Raw genomic sequence first — 16576 nt, 5'->3', positions numbered from 1 at the left:
TGTTTATGTTAGCACAACATGCAATTGTAAAACATTTCAATATTGGGCAAAATAAAACATTGAAATCCAAACACGACCCTATGTGAAACATGTATGTAATCCAGGTGCTATATATATCCCTTGCAGAATTAACGTTATTTGGATGAGTGGCTCTACTGTGATGCACTGTGATGTCCGCTCCAGCCTCCAACCTACTTCATGTGCACGCCCACCATTTTCTTGCCAGCTGCTGCGAGACGAGAAGGAAGAGAAACGAAAATGCAGCCGACTCTGCTGAGCTCATGTTATTTGTAGTGAGCAATGCCCATTGCCCAGGCGTTTAAACGCAAATTAAAACACCCTGGCCTTTTTATCTCTTTTATTCTTTTGAGCGGAGCGGAGCGGTGAGTGCGAGCGGGTGAAATCTGTATCGAGCGGGGAGCGGTCTCCCCAGGACCTGATACCTGTCTTCCGGGGTGTCACACTAGGCGAAACCATGTCCAAAAGACTGACATGCCAGTCTTTTCGTCGGGGCGTCGTGAGGCGTCCTAGACGTCCCGACTGGTCCCGACGCTGGTCTTTGATTATGTCACACTACAAGAGGTGAAGACGGCCGATCGTCGTCCCCGACGGTCATATTCGGGCCCGACGCTGAAAATCTGTCGCGCACGACCAAATCGGTCTAATATCGGGCTGAATTCGTGTAGTCTGAACCAGGCATTAGGCTACAACTGTTGCGAGAAGGTTTCAGGATTTATCTCTATGCATTAGGCTGTGATTACTATTTATATGAATCTATTTATTCACATAGATTCATGCTATATTATGGTATACAGCCTACCTGTAAAAAGTAGAGTGCGCACATCCACTCAAATTGCAGGTGCAGGACAAAAGCAATGAAACATATAAAAAGAAATAGAGTCCGCACACTGCTTGACTTGCTCCCAGTCGATTTATTTTTGACGTTTCGGTCAACAAGGACCTTCTTCTTCTTTTCTGAAGAAGGTCCTTGTTGACCGAAACGTCAAAAATAAATCGACTGGGAGCAAGTCAAGCAGTGTGCGGACTCTATTTCTTTTTATACAGCCTACCTGTGACATCAATGTTTTGATTAATCTACGGTCTAAATTTGATTCAAAAAATATATTATTTTGATTGATATTGTATAAAAAAAATATATTATTATATAAAATCCCCAATCTCTTCTAAAAAATAGAGGACCATCCTCCTCCCTGTTTCGTCATACAATGGTAATGTAAGATCTGTTTCGCTTTATAATAACAGTGAATGGAGAGAGAGACAGAAAAAACACACTTATCCAATCTCCTCTCCCAGAGCAACAGATAACAGGGAATTGCTGATTTGCAGATCTTGAGGTTATATCATGTCCAGGAAGCTATACACAACCCAAGGGACTAACAGAGTCCAACATCACTTTAGATATGAAGCAGAGGGGAGAAATCACCCCTCCCTCTCTGAGTGTTGCACCTACCTGTCTTTGGCTCCACTGAGAAGTAGGGCTGCCCGTGGATGATGCTGTACACCACCCTGGCGCTGTTCCCGTATGTGGGGTCATCTGCATCTGTGGCTGCCACCTGCACGACCATGGTTCCTGGAAGCAGACAGCCACTCATTAGTTTCTAAGGCAACATCCAGAATCCAAGTCAAACAGAGTGAATTGTGTAAATAGTCATGATATCAACAGAACGTGTGACCAATTACGGTTGAACAGAGGAAAAGACATGAGACATGCAATGAAAATGTGACTTTAGAAGCGCTAAATCCTCATTAGTCTTAGTGATTGTGCTGTTTTTGTTTGTTTGTATTGTTCTTTAGTTTGCTAGTTACAGTATGGGGTTGTAATGTCCACGGAATCCTTTAGAAGCAGCAGAGGATCTGACATGCGGCTCTCAGCCTCAGATGCTCCTAAACAAACAACACTGTCAGTTGTCGCCGCCATAATTTGCAGGGATGCTGCTGGAAGATTAAAATGCGACTTTTTGGCTTCAGAGATCATTTCGTTTTCAGATTAGCAGCATCTTTCCCAGTAACTTCAATCTGTTCATCCTTCAGCAGCCGAATGGGTTCTGCCTACAACCCATCTGTGCATCATGTTAAAGAGGCAGAGAGGTGTCTCATCTCACACAACTATAAGATTGTTTTCGGCCCAGCTCCATCCAGCTTCAAACTCTCTTGATAACTTTTCACTGAATCTTTGTGTTGTGCTAATTTGAGCTCAGTCGAATAATGTAGATTCAATAATATTATAATCCAATGTTTCAGTGGTGGATACTGATGGGAAAATCAATTCCTTTTTCTTTCTTTTTTAGTATTCGTATAGTCTTTTGGGTGAAATGCCTCTTGATGCACAGATGGGGAACTAATCGGCTACTGACTGTGAGTCCACAGGCTAAAGATATCAGAGAAGATATATAAGGTATACGTGATAAGTGGGGAAACTAAAAACAATGAAAACAAAATATCTGAACAGATAGCATCTACAATTCTTAATCTTGCGGCACCGTCCCTGTAATAAACAACTTCAAGTGTTGTTTGTTCAAGACTTTCTGACTGAAAGTGCCAACACAGCACATGCCAGATCTTGGTTTAATGAACTGTTGGGAAAAATAAAGATACAGATGGATGAGTTGTATACTGTATAATAGGGAACAGGGCTTTTTAGAAATTCCGAGAGAGTTTAGAGAGTCCGATGAACTCTGACGAAGACGCACCCTGCGTCAAAACGTTATAGTTCAATAAAAAAGTTTCTATACACTTTGATCTGTGTGCTACAGTATTTTTGGGTTTTATCCAAAGCCTCTCCTCATATCTACTCATGACCAAAACCAGAGGAAGTCAAGGTTTATTTTTAGGTGCGATCTTGAGAGACTTTATTTCAGATATGTGTCGATATGGTCACTGTATAAAAGCCATAATATTTAGGTGCAGGTGATGCTTCACACACACACACACACACACACACACACACACACACACACACACACACACACACACGTTCCTATAAATCAGTGACACATGCTATTTTTTTATATAATTGTCATACTATTCTTGAGTACACCTACCGGTGTTGTTGCTACACAATGCTGGGGAAACGGGGCTCGCTCTCCTATGGGTTACGCCATGACACCAAGCTCAATACAAAAACCTGACAGTTTTACTGTTGTCTTGCTTGTCACTAAGTGCGTCTGATAGGCTATAACATGACTTTAGACCGGTTATGAATCAGTGGGGTCTTTTGTAATATTCAGGTTAAAAACCAAAGCTCAGACCACGTCCGTGACTCATAATGTACTGATTTGTAATTAATATACATATACTGTATGTACAGTATGCTTCTTGAACACATCATTTCCTGTCATCTGCAGTGCAGTACATTATTGTCCTCTTCCACTCTTCCTCCAAGGCAAAAAGAAGAAACAGACATCAGGAGTGAGTACAAATAATTATTGCACATTGGCTTGTTGGAAAAGTCCCCCCCCCCCCCCCCCGAATATTTTATTTGGCAATTTTCAGAACATGGGGAACAAAAACAGGCTCAGACAAAAAACACAAAAACAAAAACATACCTACTGTATATCAACATTCCAATGTTAACACTAATCAGCCACATGAAGTGCTTATGTGCTTGTAAGAGTTGGGCGTGGGATCTCACGTAAAGGCTCCATGAAAAGTCAGCCGGGCGAGTCACCCGTCGTTCCTAACCTCGTCTAAGTAGGCTAAAAACAGTTTCCAAAGGGACCGGAGTCTCTCCATACGTATAACTGAGACCATGTCCGTCAGCCACAGTGGAAAAGAAGGTGGAGAGGGGGACTTCCACTCCTTCAGAATGATTCTCTTGGCAACAGTCGTCCCCTGCTTCAGAGACTGTTGCACAGCCGTATAGGAGGAGCAGAGAGGATTCTGCGCAGCCGAAGATGGCGAGTTCCGCCTCCGGCTGAAGTGTTATTTTATAGGCCTTAGAGTACCAATCCCTTAGAGTACCAATCAAATATTTTGGCCCAGAAACCAGATAGCGAAGGGCAAAACCAAAAAGCATGGGATAGTGTACCTAGGATGCAAAGGTTAACCAGTTATCGCTCCTTCTGAGTCCTGTCCTTTTTTTTGCCTCCAGCTAGTCACCTACTGTACCACCACTGTTGTCCTTATTTACATTTCACCTCGTTTGCATGGCGCGATAGTGGTTGATGTGGCTTACAGAACGCTGATAGCTGTGTCTGCAAGGTAAGGCAGAAAAGCCAGCGTTTGAAGATTTCAGTGGGGAAATATTTGGTTATCAGTGGCAATTTTCAATTTCATGTCATTATGGTACAATTATAGCAGGCACTATATGGTAGCTCCAGCTGGGCTCAACTAAAAAATAGAATTTCTTACAACTGAAGAAACAATCTACAATCAGTCTGCTAATGTAAAGCCATTCTCGGAGATTGTAGGAACAAAAACGTACCCCTCAATAAACACTGAACAAATAGCAAACCTTGATTACGAATCAGACCACTTTTTACTGTTAGACTACACGTCAGTGTTGGTCATTCAGCTGACGCCTGGGGTGAAATCACCAACAGCAGACACTGTTGAGGTAACCTTGAAATGAAAAGGAACATCCTTTTCCATGAGCGTGCCTTTCCCAGTTGAGCATGTGATGTGTTGGTTTATGCTTGAATATTTCATTTTAATAGCGAGCTACACATCTCTGGCTAGGCTTCAGCCTATATTGTAGCATGAAGGGAAGTGCTGTCTTACAAGTAGGTGATATTTTACTTTGAGGCAAACACCCTAATAAAATTCTCACTTTCTAGCATGCGACGTATTTTACAGGCTTTTACAGAATGAAGTGATCATGGAAATTGAAGATTAGAGTCGTCCATTCCAGCCATAAAGCAGAATTAACAGGCTCTGGCCCTGGATGTGAACAATGTATTAGAAGGTTGGTGGAGCTAGAGAAGTTATCACCAGGCTGGTTGTAGAAGGACTCCTTAGATTATATCATCACCTCTTAGTCATGACAGATTATATTACTGGTAGTTTAAAACACCAAGGTCAAGGGATGACTGCGTATGAAAGAGAACTCAGGCGACCACTAAATCTCTATTACAGGATGATAGTTAAAATCACTTTACACAGGTTCAGTAGACTCAGCTGTGGACTTGGATGGAGCGCTGCACGTAACTCTTTCACGTGTAATTCACGTGTTTTCGCATCATTTATGAGACAACGTTTCTCCGCCAATGATGCGTTTTCATGGCAATAGTTTTCAGTGTTGCACTGTTACTACTGTGTGAAATAGTACAGCACTTCCAGGGGTTAAAAACAAGTGAATTGGTGAAGCTCCGCTAAACCCAGAAGGAGAGAGCCACACGTGTCCCATAGGATCGCATAGGAAAAGCTTGCTGGTCAAAGTGGCAGCTAATAGGTGGTGAGAATGTGGACTCGATGATGGCAGACTGCATCAACTCCTTCAATTTCAGCTCCAAACGTCCAGACACGGAGAACGGGCCACATGAAAATAGAGTCTCTGTTCTTTCTTTTGACACATTCAGTGTTTACATATTCATAGAACAAAAATATTCTGTGGGTCTCTTGAAAGATTAGTGAAAATGATCAAAAACGCTAGCGGTGGCTAAGAAGAAGAAAAAAACACTGGCGGGGAAAGAGTTAAAGACTTACTTTACAGTTGTTCTCTACAGGTTATCTGCCACTTGGTAGTCTAACATTATTCCAAGAAACATTCCGTTGTCAACAACATTTTCAATATGAAAGGTCACAAATAATACCAGTCAGGTGCCAAGATCCTGCAATTTGAACAGATTCTTTCTGCTCCATGAAGCTGTCGTCTGCTACTCAATTTGTCCTGTCTGTGTCACTTCAATATTTGTCCATCTTCATTGATGTGATGGATCAAATTTTCACGTTTTATTTATTCCCAGCAGATGTGTACAAAACAGGGTCTCCTAATCAATTCTGTATGGGTGAGAAACTGTCATCTAACAGTAATGAAAATAAATATGCCATGCCTAATCTGGATGGGAGGCACGTAATATTCAGCCACTTATATATACAAGCTGCATTCAACTGTCAAGTATAATATGCATCTCTCTGAATGCACCTATGCATTACTATGTTACCTACCTTGTTTGGTTTCTGAAATTTTAATTGCCATGGCTTATAAAATAAAATGCATTATGCTTTAAAATGGGCTGTCTACTTTATGAATGTACAACAAGACGTAAAACACACAACCAATTATCATCTGACTTTATGTACATGTCTATGAATTAATAAGCACATTGCTCTAAGTGGACAGCAACTTTTAAACCAAGTCTGTGGCTTTCAAACTGAACTGAACATTGAAATGCAACCTGCATGTATGGCTAACGATTGCATACATAAAGTAGCAACATTAAAACCTACTAACTTGGCAATGCCTTGATGAGTATTCAGCGTTGCCACCCTTGATTAAGGTGATTATATGCATGCACATTCACACCTGCTCCCGGCTGTTGCAGACAAGCAGGGATTACTGCTTAGAGTTGAATTCAAATGTGTAATTGCCAAGTGAAAACGAATAACAAAACGCACAAACCAAAGTGAAAATCTGCCCGCTGCGTTCAATGTGTGCTTTGAGGCCTATTGGAATCTAATACTTTTATAAGCCAAAATGCAAAGGGAAGTCCACATGCGAGCTATAAACTCCCGTGAAGATTACCTTCTTATCGCACTCATTTGATAACACAGAAGAAAAAAATGATTTGGATCAATTGTGCCTCAACAGCTGCTCTTCAAAGCACCTTTTTCATTCCCCCAAAATGAATGGACGACTCCGTCCTTGATCTCAGGCTCTCATGAATTAGACAGGAACAATGACAGCTGGATAAAGGAGCGGTGAGTAGTAAATTCGAGAGTGCAGTGGCCTTGGGTTGACATTACATTCTCTATGCTTGTAATGAGCCCTCAGTCTGATCCGATGGGCGCTCCTCCCTGCAGCAGAGAGAGAGCCAAGGCTCAGGGATTGTCACACCTCCAACTGTCCTCAAGCTCTCTTGTCTTTTATTTGACGTCCGCGCCATGATTAAGACAAAAGCCTTCAGAGATCCTCGGGCCATAAGGTCTCAGTGTATGGACGAGCACCGCCGCTAATTACTTTAATTAATTAAATTCCTGATTTCCCCTAAATTGAACCCATTCATCAGCGGCACAGGCCTGTGACCGTTAATGATTTAAAGACATCTATAAAGGAATTATTGGGGACAAGAGGGTGCTTGGCCCTTGCCAGTTCTTTACTGCTGTGATAATTGCTTTGAGCAGATATTTACAAAGGCAGGGATGCATTATTCACATGTTGTTCCAACAACTTGAGACGAAGACCTTCACAGAAGCCGGCTGGCCTGCAGCTTCTTGGTGCACATGGTGTGAGCGCGTTCCTCCTCCTCGGGTGACGTGCAACGTTTTCCGTCTTATCTTGGGTCGGACACGAGACTCCGAAGTGTACTCTCTAATCCTCTGGTTCTTTAAGCCTGCAGCGCTGTACCCCCCGTCGACTGTAGGCTGTGTAATCCTTCAGAGATCTCAGTGCTTATGTTATGAGCAAAGCACTGCTCGGCCTGGGAAAGACTCCAACTGTCACTGTACACGTATGCCTGGTCTCATTTTCATTTCAACCATGAAGGTACGGACAAAAAACGAATCTGCACGTTTTGTTTGTTTGTTTATGCATCCTTCAGGTACCGAGGTGGCTCAAATGTAGATTTGTTTTCTCAGTTCCTGAAGTTGATGGGTGTGTCACGTGTTCTTACATCCATCATAATCTAATTTAAACCCTGAAATTGGAAGACAGTACTCAGTAGTGTCTGTCTGTTATTACTTCCCTTGCATATTAACATTCATTTTAAGATGATGAATTCAATATTAATATGCATCTCCTGTTTCTGGCTGGATTGGCTGCTAGGTCCCAAAGCAGCCTGAGCCATTATTTAGTTTTCATGGCACAACACCTCACCTTCTGTTAATTTGACTTTCAAGTTATGAGTTCTTTCGATATTTCTCTCGAATCCCATGAATTTTTAATTTTTTCTAATAGCAGTCATTTCCCAGTGTCTATATAAAACATATATTATAACCAAAAAATCTGTGTGGAACATGATTTTTTTCCCCTTTCACAGGATGCAATTTGTCATATTGTGTTTTCCTTGAGTGTGAAAGCTCATAACTCACAAAGCTTGTAAAAGAACAAAATAAATCTTGTAGAAGTTTTAGGAGAATGTCTGCTGTTGGTGAATAACAACCCAAAACAGGATCACTTCACGAGAATTAAAGATGATTATATCATGCACATAATCTCAGACACAACCTAGAATGTATCCCAAACATTGTGGTATTTATTTATTTATTTATTTATTTATTTGTTTGTTTGTTTGTTTGTTTGTTTGTTTATTTATTCAAACAAATACAAAAGCCACACAGGATTTTTCTCTCTTTTTTTGCATTTTAGTCTCCATTCCAATACTTCGGATTAGTCTATGAAATGCTTGTGGGACTACATCTACCAGCACGCCTGGGAGTTCATTGGCATCCCCCAGGAGGCGCAGGAGGGAACTGCTGCATGAGGAAACGGACTGTAGGCTCTGCTTGTCTTGCTGCCACTGCATCCCTGACCCAGATAAACAGCAAAAAAAATGCATGGATACATATTTGTCTGTATTCTTCTCCTGGCCAGTAAGTCCAAAACACACAGACACACATTTTTGGCAGGTACCTCCAAGTACTGGCTAGCATGAGCTCGGTATGACCCAGTGTGTGTGGGGCGGGAACATCACAAAACAGTTGCTGTGGCCTATAGGCCTGATTCACCCCTGACTAGTTGAGTTGGTTTTTAAACAAGTGCCACTCAACAGCAATTCAGTTCTGCGTCGGAATACTTGAATGAGCGCCGCTCACTGAGCAAGCTCATTATTTTCATGAACGGTGAGCTGAGCGCACCTTTTTGCAAATCCATGAACGCACAGTGAGCGTCGCTAACACCTGGGGGGATGAATGGGCCTCTTATCGTTCTTTTTCTCGATCTCTTCTTACCTCGATAATTGCCCATTGTGTACATGTGTGTGGTAATTTACATAGGAATAAAACCGGTTTTCATTTCACCAGGCTGCTTCCCTCTGCTGCTCTCTTCCCTCCCCCTCTCGCGCGTGGTCTGCCCAGGAATGCGCTACGGTGCCTCGCTGGACTATCTGAAGCTTAATTAATTAGAATTCCAACTGCGCAAATATACACGGGCCAAGCGCACAGTAGTGGCAACGTAATGACAGGGAAAGGAAGCGCAGATGTCTCCAGTGGAGATGGGAGTCAGGCGTGTTGGTGGCAGAGAAAATCCCAAAGAGCTGAAGAGAAGTGTTTTGCCCGCGCGTAAAAAGTCACTCTGGAACGGCATAAAGTGAATGCAGCTGGGCACCATGAGTGCAATTTAGTGGAGGTAAAAACAACAACAGAAAGCACGATTATGAGGAGATGAGACAAATGTGCAGGAGAGCCTGACTGAGACGGTCTGGGTGCCAGCTAGGTGGGAGGAATGGAGAGGGTGGCCGTGCTGACACACAACTCCACAGTGATGTTGTATTGTTTCATCGATGCATGCGGAGACGGCTCATGATAATGTTGAGTGTGCATTCTGTCACTCTGCCAATTCTGCGATCTAACGACTGCGTGTTACGCTGTGTAAATTATTTTATTTTCGCGGAAGGTATCAGGTCTTTTCAAGTTTCAAGTTCAAGTGAAGTCATGAGTCATTGGTGTTCAAGTCCAAGTTGATTTTGTCAAGTCGAGTCTAAAGTCATTAGATTTGTGATTCGAGTGTGACTCAAGTCCAAGCCATGTGACTCGAGTCCACACCTCTGCTATATAGAACCTATATAGATCATTATAGTATAATCATCACTATAAGCGTTCCACTGTAGATGGGTGTATAATATACTGTAGAATACCGTAATAATATAATATATAGGAATTACAAGATACAATACAAGATATAGCTTACCATAAGTACCAAATCAATACCATACAAGATACAATACAAGAATTATAGATCTATAGGATCTATAATTTATAGAAACAGCTGCCTGTTATTAACTGGACTGGGGGGGGGGGGAGTGAATAGGCTATGGGCTCTATCGTTGCAAAGGTGGTAATTTTGCGTTAGCGCCCCTTTTGCGCAGGAATAGCGCCGCGCAAAGCCCTAATTGTGGGCATGTCGGCCCACTGAGCTTGGCGTCATCTCGCGCAAACCTCCATATAGGCGTGTTTATGCCCAAAACAGTATTCACAGGTGTGAGATCATGTCCATCCCCCTTAAAAGCCACAGCGTCACATCTGTCACAGCAGCTTGTTTCTTGCTGAGTGGGCAAGCAGAGGGACAGAGTGAGAGAGAAAGAGAGGACGAGAGAGAAAAGAGAGATGGGGAGAGCGAGAGAAGGGGGAGAGAGAGGAGAGAGAAGGAGAGAGGGGAGAGAGAGGGAGAGATTGGAGGATGAACCAGTTTGGATTCAGATAAACCATTAGAAACTAACGAAAATCGGTGCTGATGGAACGATATTCCATTTGAAACACACCAAAGGGCTGCCGCGCAGTAACGCAGTGAATAGCTCCATGGTCTTATTATTACAGTAAGCGTGCGCTTACTGTAATTAGTCGTTTTGTTCATATAGGCTATAACATACACATTTAAGAATATTTGTTTCTTTAATAGGGTAGGGATGTGTGAGATTTTAATTCTAGCCTATTTCAATAGCCTATATCAGAATTGTCCACTCTGGTTAAGCTATTGACTGCGGTCACACCATCCGTGCTGTGGAGAAGCTGGTCTTGCATGCGTGCAATTGCAGGGAGAGAGGTTACTGTACTGGCCAGCACAACTTTCTCAAAAGTAATCTACTGTTATAGGCCTACTGCCTAACACCACAGATCTGTATGGTCGGGAATTATGTAGGCTATGTAGCCTAATAAAAACCATGAGAGACAAATTCTCATTTTTAAATTAAGATGTGTGTTTTTTCTGCAATATAGTTGAAAATCAACGTGACATTCTGAAGGGGGAAGAGTGTGTGCGTGCGAGGTGTTGGAGAGAGAGGGACATCCATGCCGTGCGTAATGTATCCAAGCGAGGATTTCCTGAACTGCGGGGAGGATACTGTGTATTCTCAGGCGCAGTGGGGTTTTTAGCGATAAGACCTGCTATTAGGTGGCGTTAAAATTGAGAGCACCCAAGGCCATTTTTCCTAACACATTGCGCCGGAACGCCTGGTTTGGCACGGGCGACACCCAAACCTGTGTTTACGCTTGGAACCTGGCGCTGGGATCTTGGCCAGAGTGCTAAATGATATTTGCAGGAGGCAGACGATAGCATTTGAGGCGCGCAAAGGCCAGTATTTAGCACCGACGCCTACACCTGTGTCTGCCGCTTAGATTCCAGCACAAAACTGGATGGTGGAGGCAGAGGATAGCTTAAGACGCAGGGAAGATAGCATAAGAGGTGCACAAACGATAGTGCCGTACAACGATAGGGCCCTATGTGTTGAAAAAGCTATGTACTGTATTGTATTTTAATTGTAGGCCTATATTTTAGATTTTAGAGCAATTGCTCTATTGCTCAATTGCTATTGCGTGTTAAAAGCTATTGGGCTCTATCTTCCCAAAAGCGCTAATTTAGCGTTTGCGCTCATTTAACGCCGTGCACAATGCAAATTGGGGGCGGACACAAGCGCATGCCTGTGATAATTGTACTGGGCATTGGCTGCCACAAGCCAAAGCAGGCGTTTCAGCGCTAAAATGTGGGATAGATGGCGTTACCCTATCGTCAGCAGCGCGCAATTACTTTGCACTAAGAGCTTTGAAAAGGACCTCTTACGCACAAATACCTCGCGCTCTCGGAGCACACCCGTAATCTCCGTCTAGCGCAGCGCAGTGCAAAGTAGAATATCACCGTATATTACCCTTGAAGGAAATCTTGATCGTGCCATGCAGCAAGAAGCTACCGGTCAAAGAATTCTGATGCAATAGCTTCCTCCAAGAGCAAAACATAGACATGGAAAAGACAGACTCCAAAATTCTACTTATTGTTGAAATCCACTTTGAACATCCCAGAAATGGGAACCTCCACTCCAAATCCACCATTCAAATGTCAATCCCTGTTCCTAGTGCACTCGAAATCCTGCAAAATGCCTCAGTAGCAGGCCTATTGTTGTTGTAATGTAAAACTAGAAATCTGCACACTGAAAAGAAAATATGAACTGTTAAGTGAGGAAAAACTTGGGAGAAATTAATTAAATAGTACAATGTTGTTAATTTGGTCTATGAATAATTGCAATCATTAGAATTGGAATGGTATTTAAAGCAATTTGACGAGTCTCCACAATTAACCAAACAATTACGCTTACAAACAATATATTAATATTACACTATTAATTTAATGATTTCTCATAGCAAAAGCATGTCCTGAGTCATCGCAGATGGTGTAAAGTATATATTATCTTATTATATCTCTATCCAATTAATGCTTCAAGGGCATGTTGCCAATTCAATCTTTGTGCACCATCATGCTGAACAAAGCTGAACTGAAGGAGAATGGTATTGGTAAGGCAATGCCTCAGCAGAAAGACATGAAGGAGAGTCGGTCTATACCACCAGCAAAGAAGGCGAGGTTTCTAAAAGGCCCTTTTCACAATTACCGTTTTGAGGTGGTAAAGCAGGAAGTAAAACAGTTGTAACCAGTACCATTGATGAGGGCCCTGGCACTGGAACATCTAAATGGAATGGAATCATCATCAATGGTATTGCTTACACCTGCTTTACTTCACCTCAGAACGGTTACTGTGAAAAGGGTCTATAGACCTGGTACTGTAAAGTGATGCTCAAAAGCCAAGTTGTCCAAATCCGAATAGGGACTGCTCCTACATGAGCATCTCAGGCTGTCTAGGACCCATGTAACTAACTACGTGATTAGCAATTATTAAGTCTTACAGAGTGAACATGCTGGATTCAATTTAATACTGCAAACCTCCCAAGTCCTCCATGAACTAGAGTGAGGGCAATAAAGACGAATTCAGTGAGATGGAAAATTATCCAGTGCAGATGTGAGAGTGAGGGTAAGTAAAAGAGAACGAGAGAGTAAGAGAGGGAGATGACGATAAAGAGAAATAAATGATATGGAGAGAAAGTATCAGAGCTTGTAGTTGGGACCACCATAATCAAGTCCAAGTCAAGGTCAAGACCAAAGTCCGATTGAGTTTGAGTCAAGAGGGGTTAAGACCAATTCAAGACCGTGTCCTGAACAATTTTGAGTCCAAAACAGAAATAAGTGGTAAATTGGGTGCCTAACTGAATACATTTCTAAATGCAAAAATGACAATTACAGTAAGGCCTTTATTTTCTCTGATGAACAGAGATGTAGCTTTGTCTGCAAAGGAGTTGTGCATTAAACCCTTCATTGGAAGGATGAAAAGTGTGTTGGAATGCACGTAGCTAGCCAATCATTTTATTGGAGATGAGGTGGGGTGGGGGGGCATGTTATGCATATTAAAAAAGAAATTGATACTGTAGGCTATGCTGAGAAAAAGTTGAGTCACGGACAAAAAATGTAGTCCCCATCCAAAACTTTACCCCCATCTGAGTCACAAGTCCATATTTGAATACTATACAGCAATTATATATACAATATATAATGTTAATAATATGTATATATAATATTAATAATAATATATATATATACTATACAGCAATCTTCAATTTGTGTCTGGGCCATGACAGGTCCCTGACAGGGCCCATCCAAATCCTTGGCAGATTAAACTAAGATAAAACATAAACTTAACTTAATATACTTAAACCTAACTTAACTTATCATAACTTTAACCTCTTAATAAATAATATAGATATCATTAGTTTATCTAAAGCAGTGTCCCTTATGGTGTAACAAAGTTCAGTTCTTTGGTCTGGCAGTCCGCTGGCAGCTGAAAGGCCGTGAGGGCTGTGAGCAGCAACTGAAGATGGCTGCAGGAAAAAGTGAAAAAAGAACAAGAAGAACAGTTTACCTAAGGGCGACATCTCTGGAACCCCTGCCAAGTAGGGTCCGTCGAGGAACTTGGGCTCATTATCGTTGATGTCCTGGACCTTGACCACGAACTCTGACCTGGGCTCCACGGGCAAATTGGTGATGCGGTCTACAGCCTGGGCTTGGAGGGTGTAGTAGGCCTGCGCCTCCCGGTCCAAGCGCTTGGTGGCGTGGATGTCTCCCGTGTTCTCATCGATGGTGAAGATGGAGGCGGCGCCCTCCCCGGATAGCACGTACTTCACCTTGCTATCGCCTTTGTCCACATCTGAATGTAGCTGTTGGGAGAACAGAGGACATCAATGTGAAAGTATGTCAAGTATGAAATGTAAAAAATAAATACAAAAAAATCCATCCATCTCCTCAGTCAATAATAACTTCAGTTTTTTAAGTGCCCCAATGCCAGGCTGGATAAAGAGAGGTTTCAGGGCTTCACTCGTAGTGATCGATATAGAGGTACAGTCCTATAAAACACAGATTACTCAGGCCAGTTTGATGCTACAGTCAAATGGATTATACATTATCGGTGATAAGTGATACCATGATAAATACATCAAACAGGAATTTAAACTGATGTATTTCTATAACTTTCATAAATATTTATTGATTACAGATATCTTAATTTATTTTCTAAAGGGACCTTTTATACACTATAGATTTTGAGTAGTCATGTGACTGCTATAGTGTGTATGGTACTGTATGTATGAGGAAGTGCACTTCATGCTTATCAGACAAAGATCCAAATCAGATGAAAAGCCATTTACCCGTGCGTAAAGAGTCTAAAAGGAATCCTGTCATGATTTGCATTTCGACCTATAGCACCTACACTGGATTCTCATACATTTCCATAACAGTGGTACCATTATGACTTGGTAAGTCATTAGGAATGAACAAACCAACAACTTTCATTCAGGACCTTGTGAGTGAAAAATGATTGATTTATTTATTTGATTGATTGATTGATTGATTGATTGATTGATTGATTGATTGCTTATTGATTGGTTGTTGATCATTATTGTATCTGTTCAATAATCTATTACAACCTCCAAGAGTAAAGAGCTCATCTCATAGAAAAAAGCATCTCAACTGAGGTGAAACTAGAAATACCACACACTTTGCACGCTCATTTAGCCTGTGCCTCACTGGTGTATCGCCCGCAGCTCGCTTGCTTGCCTAAACAGTTGAGCAATTGTTGCCCACGCACGCACGCACGCACACACACGCACGCACACACATACACACACGCGTGCACACACACAAGACTAGGCAAGCTAGCAGTTAAGCCGGATCTGGACTGCTGCACTGCTCAACATGTGTGTTTCAACAATGGGGAGTGAGTCAGTTAGTCAGCCCTTGAGTCTTGGCCGGGGGGGAGAGGGGGGGGGGGTCCGTCTCCTGAACAGCTGCTGTGAATGAGGGTCTGTCTAAAGAAAGCTGGACTCACCAACATTAGATTGATTACTGACGACACGTTCCATCATTTTTGGGTATTGAAGCTCAAATATTTCAAACAGTTACTGTACATCTCGCTGCCATTTGGGTTTCAGCTTGTTACAGTAAGGCCTGCATGTAGTGAAGACAAGTTAGTGTCTGCAAATCTATGTTACTGACAGCAGAATGTTGTTTTCACAATGGGAGACTGTGACTGAGTTCAGTGCTGCTGATCTGCTGTCTGTACATCTCTACATTACAGACATGCTGCTGATCTACTGTCTGTACATCTCTACATTACAGATGTGCTGCTGGTCTGCTGTCTGTACATCTCTACATTACAGACATGCTGCTGATCTACTGTCTGTACATCTCTACATTACAGACGTGCTGCTGATCTACTGTCTGTACATCTCTACATTACAGATATGCTGCTGATCTGCTGTCTGTACATCTCTACATTACAGACGTGCTGCTGGTCTGCTGTCTGTACATCTCTACATTACAGACATGCTGCTGATCTACTGTCTGTACATCTACATTACAGACATGCTGCTGATCTGCTGTCTGTACATCTACATTACAGACATGCTGCTGATCTGCTGTCTGTACATCTCTACATTACAGACGTGCTGCTGATCTGCTGTCTGTACATGTCTACATTACAGACGTGCTGCTGATCTGCTGTCTGTACATCTCTACATTACAGACGTGCTGCTGATCTGCTGTCTGTACATCTCTACATTACAGACATGCTGCTGATCTGCTGTCTGTACATCTCTACATTACAGACATGCTGCTGATCTGCTGTCTGTACATCTCTACATTACAGACATGCTGCTGATCTACTGTCTGTACATCTCTACATTACAGACGTGCTGCTGGTCTGCTGTCTGTACATCTCTACATTACAGACATGCTGCTGATCTACTGTCTGTACATCTCTACATTACAGACGTGCTGCTGATCTGCTGTCTGTACATCTCTACATTACAGACGTGCTGCTGATCTACTGTCTGTACATCTCTACATTACAGACATGCTGCTGATCTGCTGTCT

At 42.3% G+C, this 16576-nt stretch overlaps 1 protein-coding gene across 1 annotated transcript in view; it reads right to left on the bottom strand.

Annotated features, from left to right (window-relative positions):
• LOC310795836 (cadherin-7-like) overlaps positions 1 to 16576 on the bottom strand; it is a gene marked incomplete at both ends in the record, with an annotated part of 154902 nt that overhangs the window by 88509 nt on the left and 49817 nt on the right. Inside the window, 2 exons of the mRNA XM_083657923.1 lie at positions 1472 to 1591; positions 14070 to 14364. Of these exons, the coding sequence (XP_083514049.1) occupies positions 1472 to 1591; positions 14070 to 14364 (415 nt within the window). The remainder of the gene's footprint in view (positions 1 to 1471; positions 1592 to 14069; positions 14365 to 16576) is intronic.

The sequence above is a fragment of the Poromitra crassiceps genome (assembly GCF_964638095.1).
Source record: "Poromitra crassiceps genome assembly, chromosome: 2".
Taxonomy (NCBI): domain Eukaryota; kingdom Metazoa; phylum Chordata; class Actinopteri; order Beryciformes; family Melamphaidae; genus Poromitra; species Poromitra crassiceps.
The sequence above is the reverse complement of the archived record's forward strand: the minus strand, read 5'-3'. Positions and strand labels throughout refer to the sequence as shown.